The 12417-nt window shown below is 32.1% G+C and overlaps 5 protein-coding genes across 5 annotated transcripts; 1 reads left to right on the top strand and 4 right to left on the bottom strand.

Annotated features, from left to right (window-relative positions):
* The first annotated feature begins 1453 nt into the window (after positions 1-1453).
* Tsp_09739 (GTP-binding protein Ypt2) lies at positions 1454-3466 on the top strand. Its single transcript, XM_003374331.1, has 4 exons — positions 1454-1580; positions 1734-1794; positions 1853-1991; positions 3263-3466. The coding sequence occupies exons 1-4, from the start codon at positions 1454-1456 to the stop codon at positions 3464-3466; spliced, it is 531 nt and encodes a 176-aa protein (XP_003374379.1).
* A 1183-nt stretch (positions 3467-4649) lies between these two features.
* Positions 4650-5590, bottom strand: Tsp_09740 (putative Rho GTPase-activating protein 6). The gene is made up of 3 exons (XM_003374330.1): positions 5447-5590; positions 4910-5068; positions 4650-4769 (listed from the first exon to the last, which is right to left on the bottom strand). The coding sequence occupies exons 1-3, from the start codon at positions 5588-5590 to the stop codon at positions 4650-4652; spliced, it is 423 nt and encodes a 140-aa protein (XP_003374378.1).
* Positions 5591-5893: 303 nt separating this feature from the next.
* On the bottom strand, positions 5894-7701 carry Tsp_09741 (putative RhoGAP domain protein). Its single transcript, XM_003374329.1, has 7 exons — positions 7656-7701; positions 7130-7225; positions 6856-7057; positions 6635-6800; positions 6438-6552; positions 6130-6341; positions 5894-5944 (listed from the first exon to the last, which is right to left on the bottom strand). The coding sequence occupies exons 1-7, from the start codon at positions 7699-7701 to the stop codon at positions 5894-5896; spliced, it is 888 nt and encodes a 295-aa protein (XP_003374377.1).
* Positions 7702-8078: 377 nt separating this feature from the next.
* Positions 8079-8946, bottom strand: Tsp_09742 (conserved hypothetical protein). The gene is made up of 4 exons (XM_003374328.1): positions 8910-8946; positions 8746-8834; positions 8366-8548; positions 8079-8150 (listed from the first exon to the last, which is right to left on the bottom strand). Exons 1-4 carry the CDS (start codon positions 8944-8946, stop codon positions 8079-8081), a joined length of 381 nt encoding a protein of 126 aa, XP_003374376.1.
* A 2803-nt stretch (positions 8947-11749) lies between these two features.
* Tsp_09743 (hypothetical protein) lies at positions 11750-12205 on the bottom strand. The gene is made up of 4 exons (XM_003374327.1): positions 12069-12205; positions 11941-12001; positions 11847-11914; positions 11750-11819 (listed from the first exon to the last, which is right to left on the bottom strand). Exons 1-4 carry the CDS (start codon positions 12203-12205, stop codon positions 11750-11752), a joined length of 336 nt encoding a protein of 111 aa, XP_003374375.1.
* Between the last annotated feature and the right edge of the window lie 212 nt (positions 12206-12417).

The following is a 12417-nucleotide window of genomic DNA, read 5'->3' as shown; positions in this document are numbered from 1 at the left end:
TGTCGCTTGTCAAAATTCTTGATTTTAGCATTCCTGACAATATTTCTGAGGTATTTGTTTAATTTTTTACATTTCTATAAATGGAGCAGTTTTCATTTGCTCAATTCTATTTTAAAGAGAATTCAACAATATTATGTGAAAGTGCGTCAAGATCAAGGAGGACAAAGCATGAATGCAGATCAGTTGAATAAATTATTGCTACTGGCTAGGTAAATGAATGGCTAAAGTTATTTTATTTTTATTTTCCACTTTTATTTTATAGGTGTCTTTCTTTGTCCGATGGAAACACGACACTAGACTGGGATACATGGGAAAAAGCTATCAAAATGGAAGCACTTTATTCGACAACAGTTTAACAAATAATTTACATTTATCCATCCCGCGTATCTATCTACTGGCAAGTGTAAATTCATTTTCATGTAATGATTTTAAATAAAATTTGTAAAACAAAAGTTTATGAATGTTTTAACATTAATCATAATAATGCAAACTGATTTTTAATAGCATCAATTTAAATTTTCAGAAAAGTATTTCATTGAAAGGAAATTATTAGTAAATGTAAAACGAAGTAGAACTCGAATTTTAATTTTAATTTTAATTAATCAATTATTTATTTATACAATAAAATTTCGAATTTTGTATCATAATCAGTTTTCGTTTTTATTACATGTTTTGAATTGAAAAACAACAATAGATGTTTTTCAAATCATTTTATGACTAATCTGTTGGTAAATTTATATTTTTAAATATTAAGCATATCAAAAAGAGAGAAGAACATTTTTTTATTTTCAAAAAATGTATTTTTAGTTAATAAAAAAATCAGAAGAAATCAAACATTAAAACAAAAAAATTCGGTTGAGTGTAAGGCAAAGTTTGTACTGTAGCATTGAATTTTTAAATCATTGTAGTCAGTTTAATGGTATTAAGTTTAAAATTAAACATAACAAATTTTTTACATATCATAATTAAGTCAGTTTTAAGTCATCGTTTTGCTAATCTATCATTAATATAGTGTCATTTTGTTGTAGTTTACAGTATTATAAATTTGAACATGATTTTCTTTTACTTAGTTTTTGTCACATTTTATCCATAATTAATTGAATTAGCATTCACTTTGGCGTTTTCAGTATTGTCTGCTGCAGTGTCTTGAATGATATATTTTAGTTTGATGCATCCATTTCAATGATTAACATTTTTCAGCTGCGATGTATAGCTTGGCAGGATATTTTTTGCAGTTTTGCCCATATGCTTTTTACGCGAGACGTGTAATTGACGTTATCGACACATTCGATTAGGATATATTAAATGTGAAATAAGCCGCTCTGCGATGAGATTTTTATTTTCCACAATCAAGTATATAATAACACTTGTTTTATATTTTTTGAACTTGCTTTATTTCTTAACGAATATTTTGATTTTGTAATTTTTATGAAAAATAAATTAAATTTAGTCAATGGCTAAGAAACAGTACGATTTGTTGTTCAAGCTTCTATTGATCGGCGATTCTGGGGTTGGGAAAACGTGCATCTTATACAGATTCTCTGATGACGCTTTCAACACCACCTTCATTTCTACAATTGGTATGCAATTGCTTTTTTTCCACGGTGTTCCAGTGTTTTAGATGAAACGGCATTGTTTAAGGCGAATGAGCAATACTAGCGTTGATTTAGCTTTGTGAATCATCATCTCCTTTGTCATTTTAACGATTTTCCTTTTTACCATGCGCTTTCCAGGAATCGATTTCAAAATCAAGACAATTGAGCTGAAAGGCAAGAAGATAAAATTGCAGATCTGGTATTTGCCACAGTATCAGTGTATACGTTGGAATTACTTTGAAACCATCTTACGTTAGGGACACTGCTGGCCAGGAACGGTTTCACACGATAACCATGTCCTATTACCGAGGCGCCATGGGCATCATGCTTGTCTACGATATTACGAATCAAAAATCATTTGAAAATATAACCAAATGGTTGAGAAATATTGAAGAGGTAAACAATTGCTTTTTTTGTTGTGGTTTCAAATTTAAAATTTATTTTGTTTAAAAAAAAAGTATTTTCGTATTGTTTCTGTTAACAGTTATCTCTCTGTTGCATTGTTTGCGCAACCGCACATAAATCAAACTTATTTGCGAATGGTGATTTTATTTCAATATCTTAATTAACATAAATATTGTTGATTCATTGTTCAATTGCACGTCAGCAAAGACAGGTTGGTTTGCACTTAGTGTTCAGATGTTGTTGGTGCATTCTTGTCATAGAACTAGTTTATATAATAGCAGTAGTTGGTGACGTCTTCTGAAAAGCAACCAGATGCGTTATCGCGTCCATGTTTACCGCAGTGGAAGGCAAATTTTTGAAATTATGATAAGGGCAAACTGAAAAGGACGCACAACTTCTAGACGAATTTTTCACTGCTGCAAATTGTGAAATTGGCGGTTCTTCTAATGTTTGACAGCTTCGACTTTTCCACTGCGCGGAAATTGGGCAAATCATTTCCGCTACACTGCTGTGAACGATCACAATTTTTGTTTTGTTGATTTTCCTCATTCAAATTTTCTCTTTTCGTTGCTATTGGTGAACAAATGTAAACAACAAGGACGTTCAAATTTGGTTGACAAATTCTGTAGTTTCTTCGCTTGCAATTTTCCTACTGTTTGATTATTTTAATTTCTTTTGCCTGAAACATGTCAGAAACACTCGTAAATTTTATACCATCGTAGTATGATGGGAAAAGTTGCCCAAAAGCGGTAAATCAATTGTTCAAGTTCAGTTTATTCAACGTGAAGTGATGTGACAGTTTGTTTCTGTTTTCAAGCAAACTATGAAAACGGTGGAACACTTAAAAAATTAATCTGCTTTTTTACTTTCTGTTTAATTGAAATATTTCCATGCAGTTTTGTTTGGATTCAAATATTTTTTATAGGTGTTTTTTATGTTAATTATGAAACTGTACATTTTTAACGAAATGCAGGTAACTACTATCTGTAAAACGTAATTTTTGTAATGAATGAAAGTAAACGTTTATTCAGAATCAGTCTTTGGAAACATGTTGTTTACTCGCTTTGTTCAATTTCTGTGATTTCATATTTCATCAGTATTTGATTTGCTTCTAATAAATAACAGAATGCAATTGAACAACTTTTGTTCATATTTTATAACATGATAGATATTTTTCATTTGAAATTGAAACAAAGAATAATATATAAAAATGTATATTTTTTTCCAAATAATAAATATTTGGATACAAGTTTGCATTGTAGCACGCAAGTGAAGATGTTGAGAAGATGCTTCTGGGTAATAAATGTGATATAGAAGAGAAAAGGATGGTATCAAAAGAGCGTGGCGAAGAAATAGCCGGGAAGCACGGAATTCGATTTTTAGAAACTAGTGCAAAAGCTAAAATTAACATAGACAAAGCATTCTATGATTTAGCTGAAGCCATCTTGAACAAAGTAAGAATTTGATGGATAAGTAGCAAAAAGAAAATGGAAGTGCAAAAATAAATGACATTTGACAATTTTCATATATTATTTTTTTGAAGTTATTTTATTATACGTTTATTTTTAATCGTTTATTTTTTGCAACAGGAACCGAGCAAAGAGGTGATTGATTATCAACAAAGAATTAATGTTAGTCGAATATCACATGTTTCAGATGGTTCACGCTGCTGTTAGGAAATTATCTTTTTTTTCTTTTGGTATGTATTCATTTTTAGAATTTCTTTGAAATTAAAAAATTGTTTGAATTTCAAATTTTGATGATAAAAAAAATTTTATTTTTAAAGATAATTAGCCTTCGATATTTTATATGAAAAAAATATTGTCATGCGTTGATGATGCAGCGTTTAGGTAATAATAATCGTCATGGCTATCCGGTTCATGTTCACCCACTAACCTGGCGTGCTAGAGGTGTTCCTTTGTTTATTGATTATACACGCTTTTTTCTTCTCGTGTGATAAAAAGAAAAGTGATTTTTCTCCTTTTAAATTTGATTTCCCCAGTTTGCCGCCATCTTTTAATGCTTCAACTTTATGGGCGGAGATGTATATTTTATAAAGTCATTTCTGAAATTGTCATTGACAACAAAACTGCCATTATTTGGCTATCTGTTTCTATTTGATGACAACTCTGCTCTCTTCCAGTTTAAAAGTAATGCATATTTTTTTTCAGTTTTTTTTCTTTAATCTCTTTTTCTTCCTTGCTATCTGCCCCTCCCCCTCTCTCTCCCTCTCTGCGTGTGTGTGTGTGTCTGTTATTATGCGGCTTCTGCGTGTCAATGCTGATTAATATTTTTTCGAATAAGCTGAATTTTGTCATGATTTCGCAGTGCTTATTATTGCAAAGGTAATAATTTTTGTTTTATAATTTTTCTTTGCTTGTTGTTCGATGACAGTACTACAATTTGGAACATTGGCGACGATATTTTCTGCAATATCCCATGCGTTGACGATACGTGAAAGCGTTTGAAATTGTCTTTCTCTCTGTGCACTGTTGTTTCTGCAATGGAATAATAATTTTTGCAAAAATATTCTCTTTGCGCTATCGGAGAAAGTGTGTGTGTTCTTCTTTTACTTTCTTCTTCAAAAATACAAGAGAATATTCATATGACGACAGTTTTAATTGGTTTCCCTTATTTCACAGTGATTTGTTATTCGTTTTCTTCTGTTGTTGAATATTCTTGAAGGCGACGATAAAGCAGTGTATCCAAAGAATCTGGATCAGTCTCTAGCAGAAGCCGGAAAACTTCATCTTGTGTCTCTTTTGTAACCTGCAAGAAAATACAGTTGGAACAATTTTATCTGAATTGAAAAGTTCAACAAATATCAATATTGCTATTAATCATATCTAAGTCCAGAAAGATTAGCGGAATTTTGTAATTCTCATGCAATCGAATTGGAACATTGTTACCGTAAAAAGTTGTCGATGGTAAAGAATGAGCGCCTCGACCACGGCGATGACTGCTTCGTTGTGAGCCAGGCTGGGCTTTTGTTTAGTCATATCCGGACGTAGTAGCGACGGTCCGAAAACTGTGGCGATGTTTTTAGCATTCATTTTGTTTCCAGCGCTCTGAAACAAACAAGCAAGGAGCGGTAATAAAGTTGAAGAGAGAGTGAGAGAGAGAGAGAGGGAGAATAGCTCCACAAAAACCGCACCGATGCATCGTTGGCTTCGTCGATTACTGGCTCAGCATTTTCGGCTACGCTGCTCAGAAATTCCAATATATATTCCAGTATGGCGGAATTTTTCGGCGGTAACAGTGCGATTAGATAACGCAAATTTTCGATATAATTTTCATACTGCTGTTGTTGGCCTAAAGCAAAGTTCTGACGGTAGGTTATTGTTGTTTCAGAATTTGTCTTCGAATTATTCGAATACAATTATTCTTGCAGTAATTTTGCATTAGTGTTGTGTGTGAAATGAATTTTGAATGAATTTCTGTTTTACAACAGGAAAAGAGATAATTCGATAATTTCGATGGACGATAAGTTGTCCATCTCGTAGAGCTTCTTCGCCAGTGATCAATTCAAGTGGCACAGTTGAACAACGTGCTGAACATGGGAATTGGCCATAGACACCAGCCGACGACATATTTGACCATGATGAATCTCAAGGAGCGTGACCAAATGGAAATAATTGTCAATTAAAAGCAAATCAGATAAGTTGCCATTTTTGATTCTTTTCTGACATAACAAAATCAGTGTAAAGTTGAATCTTATCAACGTCGTCCTCGTTGTCAATACAGTGGCAGTAATACGCGTGTTCAAATGAAGGAAAAATAGATAGATTTTTTTTTGAAAAACATCCGCTTTCACAGATCAATAATCGGTTTATTTCATTCATTTATCTGTCATCATTCATTCATCATTTATCCTTGTGAATGTGGTCAGCAAGTTAGCAGATTTGAAAATATCTTGATAGATAGAGGTGGAGCAGTAATTTAGTCTATATATATATATATATATATATATATATATTTCTTTTCTTTTACTTTGTTCACCATATTTTTTTTCTTTTACTTTGTTCACCTTACTTATTGAAACTTACGGTTATTATTTTTATAACTGTCACTAGTAGGAGAGAATCATTTTGTGCAATAGAGAAATAATTTTCTTACTTGCGGTAGTGACGAATGCTAAGTATAATTCTTTAGTAAGCAGGGGGTCTTGTAAATCTCGTAGATAATTTTTGAGCACCGTGGCCACATCATGAGCAGTAATGGGCAGTGTTTCGGTGTTGGATGTGCCTGTGCCTTCCATTGTACCCATTTCGAGCTGTTGTTTAAGCCATCGACAACGATTAGACGAACCGGATACTCGAAATAAGCCGACTTTGTCCATTCCTTAATAGAAATGAAAAAAGAAATAGAAATGATTTCAGTTTCAAATGACTGCTGCCCCATTGCTTGCTTGCTGTTTGGAAAATATTTAAAACAAACCATAATTTCTCAGGTAGTCAACACAAAAACGAATGACACGAGGAAGTTCAATGGTGTACGTTTCGCAAGAATCTTGACGACTTGGTACAGCAATTACTCGGCTGATGAACGATTTCTATTTGTGCAAATAATTGAATGGATTGAAATGGATAAATAATGAATAAATAAATATATTGTTGGTCCAACTTTTTGCCTACTTTTTGGTTTAATGGATCGTTAATTTCCAGTCTTTTCTCCGCTGTATCTGATAATGGAGAAATTCTTTCATTCAAATAACGCGAATCCAAACTTAGCAAAGATTTGTCACAGTCGACGGACTTCTTTTGACTGTTGTTGTTCAACGAACCAGCACTGACAGATGTTCTTAATGGAAAATGGTTGTTGATTTGTTTGTTTGTTTGTTTGTTTGTTTACTGACCGATTTAAGCAGTGCTGTACGTCGGCTACGTCAACTGAGTGGGTCATTCGAAAATTTTGTATCGCTTTACGGCCGCCGATGAATGACGGCTTGAAAGCAGAAGCAATTGGTCGACCAGAACTTGGTGATGCAATGTCATTTTCAGCATATTTTGGAAAAGAAAGACCGAAAATTGATCTCGGCTTCGCCGCGCCCAGAGAATCTGTCATTTGCATATGCCATGTTTAAATTCTGCCGGAAAGAAAAGCGGAATCTGAAAACAGAGAGAGCCTACCCGCTGATCCAGTTTCCTTGAAACGATTGCTTTTTCTATCTTGGGATTGGATCCAATAGCTTATCGTCAGCTTCTTCGATCGAGGTGTTGATCTTTCTAAATCCAATCAAAATATTTATTTTATTATTTATATATGAAAATGGAAGATCTGATTTTGGAAGCCAAGTTGAAAGTTGTTTTGTACTTGTGATTTGTTGTTTTCAAGTTATTTATTATTAATCCAACAGACCTCACTGTTTAGTGACAAATTTGGCAATTTTCTTTTCAATTATATATATATATATTTTATTTATTTATTTATTTCTTTTCAACTTTACTTCACTTTTTGACGACATAGCAATCAATTATTTACTTGTTTATTATTATTTTGCTATTTTATTCTTTCCTTTTCATATTTTAATCGTTGCACAAACTGAAAAAGAAGCAATTTATAATAGACTAAGATCAGCGAAGCGTTGCGAAATTTCAGGAGCACTACTTCGATTCGATTTTGCACGCAATTAATGTTAATAATTTCTTAATGAACTTGTACTACTTTTATAAATTGCTCTACTCCATTCACCTTTTGGCATGCAAATTCAAATACATCAAACCTCATGCTGTGTGTGTGCTCAGCTTTGCTGTGTAGTGGTAAATTATCATACAGTATTTGGCATATTGTATCGTTGGATAAATTAAATTGATTTTTGATAAAGGAAAAAAAAGAAATTTAGTTTAATCATAGGATGTTTTTCTTCGAGCTCATTTCACTTTAACAATGCTGATTTAGAGAAAAGTTTGCTTCGATGCATTTTTGTGTGAAGTAATGGGTTTGTTTGCACGTTTGAACGGTTTTCACATGCATTATTGTATTGATTTTTAATTTTCTCTGCTAGCAATAAGATGTTTGTTTCTTGTCAAGCAATTTTTTTTCATCATCGAGCACTTTCAATTCTCGTCAATAAATGCGTTAAAAAATATGTTCTAGTTTAATGCCTGTAACTAACAGCAAGGAGAGAATGTTTAATGTTTTGGATGAAGCCTAAAATTTTGTTTTAAAATTTTCCACTGCTTTGCACAACAACAGAAATTGTTATTATTATTATTATTATTGAACGGAAACCTTTGATGAGAAGCCTAAATTGTTAGCAGTGTGATTTTTTTTCACAATTTCACCTGTCAAACATTATCACGTAATCGTATGAAAGTTTAGCACTGGGCGAGTTAGTGGTAGCAAGAAGAAAACAGCAATTTTACCTTACAACGAAGATCAAGCTTACCTTTTCCGGATATGAGTACTGTGTCTTGAAAATCGGGAATTTTCAGTTTCCTGACGGCCAACTTTTGTAAAGTTTTTCTTTCCAATATTGTCAGCAGATGTAGTTCGCGATCTTTCAGTTCTACTTGCTCTCCAAGAGCGTTACGCCACATGCAGTTAGACTAAATTACAAAACAAATGCAGCTTTTAATAGGAGTTTTTTTAACAAAAGATATTCATTATATTCAAATTTTTATACCATTATATCTTTTTGTCATGTTAGTTGTTTTAATCACAGTCTGACATGGAAAATATTCTTGCCGAGCTTTTTTTTCGATTAGCAGCAACAGAAACAAAGAAATAAGAATATCAAAGAAACGTTTGTGATCAAAATCTGCCGGAGATGTTGATAAGAAATGGTTACTATTGATGAGCAGCTCTCAGGCATTGGCGGATGAATGACATTGACTTAATCGTACAAACATTTTAATTAGTTAAGTAATTTGACACTTTTCATTAAGCTCAAAATGAATATCCTAACACCAACCTGATGATTTACCTCAGCTATCGATGATTGCATACTGTCAGAGTTGTAGTGTCATTTTTCACTGAGTTAAGAATTAATTTTCAAAATCATTTGCAGTGTTTTTTCTTTTTTTTATAAAAATTAATTTTACATTTTCTTCCAATAATTATCATGCAATGCGTTGGTGAAGATGATAGGTTTGAAAAGTCTGTCCATGTCAGGCTCGCCTTGAAGCCGTAAAGCTCATCGCAACTCTATGGCTGCAGGTTATTGCTTCATCAAATAAGTATCCCTTCGGGAAAGAATTTGAATAATTCGATAAGCACTCAATTATTGCATCCCAAAAGTGATTACGTGATTTTCAAAGTGATATGTTAACTATGTTGAAATTTGTGATAAGCATTTGTTAAGTGCCCTGAGCTCTCCACTTGCTGATTTCACTTGCACCATCACACCAGTGGAAAGCTCGTTGATCAATTTATGCAAATGTTGCTCAGAAGCAATTAATAATTGAAATTATCACGATCATATTCTATTAAAATTTCTAATCATAATCAAAATTGATGCTTATTTATTGTTGTAAAAATCCATCTTCAAATTGAAGCATCCTCTGTAAAATATCCTTGAAATGTCCAAATTAAGTTACTGGAATGAGATGAATTTTAGATTTTTCTTTTCAAATTTGTTAAATAAGTGCAAATTTTTTTTAAATAAAGCATCTATTTAACTTGTTGCAGTTGAAGTCGAATGTTGAAGAAAATGCTTTAAGTTCAACTTTAAAACAAATAAAAATGGTGCCATTAATTTTTGCGCTGCATTTTAAGACATTGTTCATTATTAATTGACTTGTTTGACTGTTTATTAATTGATATTAAAAAATTGATTTTATTAATAACTTTATCCTGTCATTGCTGATATAGCCAACCGTTGTAATTTTCTGTAAGTCAAGAAACGTTGATATTGGTTTCACGCTCGCCGGTCGACAAATGTCCCGTATGCTCTACTGATTAGCAGCTTTTGTCTGTCGCTTATCATTGCTTTTCATTCCCTTTAGACGAGCAGAAAATTAGAATTTGTTGTTGTTATTTTTTCAAATCGAATTGCTTATCGATTAGAGAGAATTTTTGTTCAACGGCATTAGACGCCCTGAATTTTTGCAGTTTCTCTTTCTTTTCCTGTGAGATTTTGTTTTTTACTTTTTTTAAAACTTTTTGTTTGCTCTTCACATCGATTGGAAATAATTTTCACGCCAAACTTGCCATCAAAAATGGCCATAATAATTGAAAATGAGCTTTAATGGAAGACGTGAATGGAAAATGTGAAACATATTTACTAAACAGTTATCATCTGTGCAATAGGAGATGTGCGTTGTGAATTAAGAGTTGTGAAAGAGGGAAAACAAATATGAAAATTAATCGACTGGAAAAAGCATGGACGGAAAAACATGAGAGAAATTATTATATTTCAATTGCAACAGTTTGGGGAAATTTATGCATCACCTTTGTGGATAGATTTGTATGAATGATTTAGTATTTTATGAAAATTTAATCTTCACACGCAAGGTTAATTTCAGTGCACCATATTTTTGTATACAATAAATCTTGTATATCACGACTGTTTTTTATGCAGAAACGGAGAGCCAACGTTTTGAAAATAATTACATCAATATATTGTATATTTCAACTTTGTACAATAATATTATCAATTGCATAGAATCGTAGTTATCAGAGAAGCGTTAAATTTCATGGAAAAAATAATCTCACTCACATTTCACTGAGAAATCTTGATGATTTATGATGGTTCTAATTCGTGCTTTCTTTTTACCTTTTTCATCCGATCTTGATGTATGTCAAATAATATTTTCTTGAAAAACAATGAAAAACAGCATATTAAAATATAATGATCATTAATACTTATAGATTTGATGAGGTTTCGAGGTTTCTTTTTTATCATACGAAGCGAATCCCATGCGAATATATATATCAAAATGCAGACAAGGACACAGAGGAGAGTGGCAAATGCAATTGTATCAAATTTGAAGCAACGAATTATTTTCAAATGAATTAATCTGCAGACGTGTTGACAGAAATTTTAAAAAGAAAAATATTGAAACCTGATAATTAATTTTATTAAAAAAAACAATACTCAAGTATTGATTTTCCACTAAGGTTTCTAGTATTACTTTTTTTTTATTAAGTTCACGTTTTCTTTTGCTTTTTCTTTGACTATAAGTCGCTGAATCTGCACTTCGTTCGAATAAGAGAAGTTCATCTGGTCAAATTTATCAGATTTTGTAATTTATTTCTTTCACATGTTGTAATCATTCGTCAACACCTTGCTCGACAAATATATCCTGCAGAGAAGATGATGATCTTTTATGGCAAATCAAACTTTATAATATTAGTCAATTTGAAGACGTAACCGTTTAGCGATTCCGACGAGGCGATAAGCATTATTTTGCTTTCAGTAGCGGAATGTTGGATTGAAATGTTTTTTTTCTTTTAATATTACTTTTGCATTTCATTTACTTAATAAAATGGGAAAAATGCACCAATGGAGAAATGACGGTACATTTCCTATGATACATTCACTTAATCGACTGTCCAAGTGATCTTCTGTTCTTTGTGTTACCTTCATTTTTGGTCAAAAACTATACTTACAATCATCAGCAAAGCTTGTTTTTTTTTTGATTGAATTATCAATTTTGCAGTTGATTTCAAATTCACCGACTTGCTTTCAATCTGAGAATTGGTCTTCTGCGTCATTCAGCTAAGCTATAGGCTAGGCTAGGCTAGGCCGCTTAAGCTCAGTATTGCTCGCTTTTTGCCTTATCGCACCTTTAGCAGTGTCGATTACTTTAGTCGGAAAAGCGAATTATTCGTCTCAGTGCAATTACTGTCAATTTTATAACTTCCTCAGGATTGTTTCTGAAATTGATTTTACAATTCTTATACAGCCAATTGTGCTGCTGAAAGGCATCGGTGGACTGGATTGGAATATTTTTCATGGTTGAAGTGAAAGACTATTTCATATGAAATAAAATAAAACCCATTCTATTAAAATACCGGTATTATCAAATGCAAATGACTCTGACAAATTTAATGGCAAACTTAAAAGATTAAATTTCTGCTTACAAATGCAAATTCTGCTCAGAAACTATCCATAAAGAATAGTACCCTGTAGAAATTTCCACTGACTGCTTCTCTTGATGAGCATTTATTTTTAAAGATAAATTGCGCAATAAACTCCTCTGTTTTCTTTTCTTTTTATAAATTGGTTGTTTTTTGACAGCTTGCCAAGTTTCAATTTGCATTTGTTTGTAAAAATTGTACTTATTTGATAGCAAATGATTAATTACAGTTTTTTTTTCTTATTTCTCTGTCTATTGAAAAAATTTATTTGAAAAAATCAAACTATATTGCAGTTATTTATAGTGAAAATTTTGATTATTCAATTGGTGAAGGGCTAAATTGTCCACTGCTTGTCGATTAGAATGTAGCCATTTTTTTAAAAGTTGAACAGATA

This window comes from Trichinella spiralis, assembly GCF_000181795.1.
Source record: "Trichinella spiralis strain ISS 195 chromosome Unknown Scfld6, whole genome shotgun sequence".
NCBI classification, from domain to species: Eukaryota; Metazoa; Nematoda; class Enoplea; order Trichinellida; family Trichinellidae; genus Trichinella; species Trichinella spiralis.
This window is presented reverse-complemented; position numbering and strand designations above follow the sequence as displayed.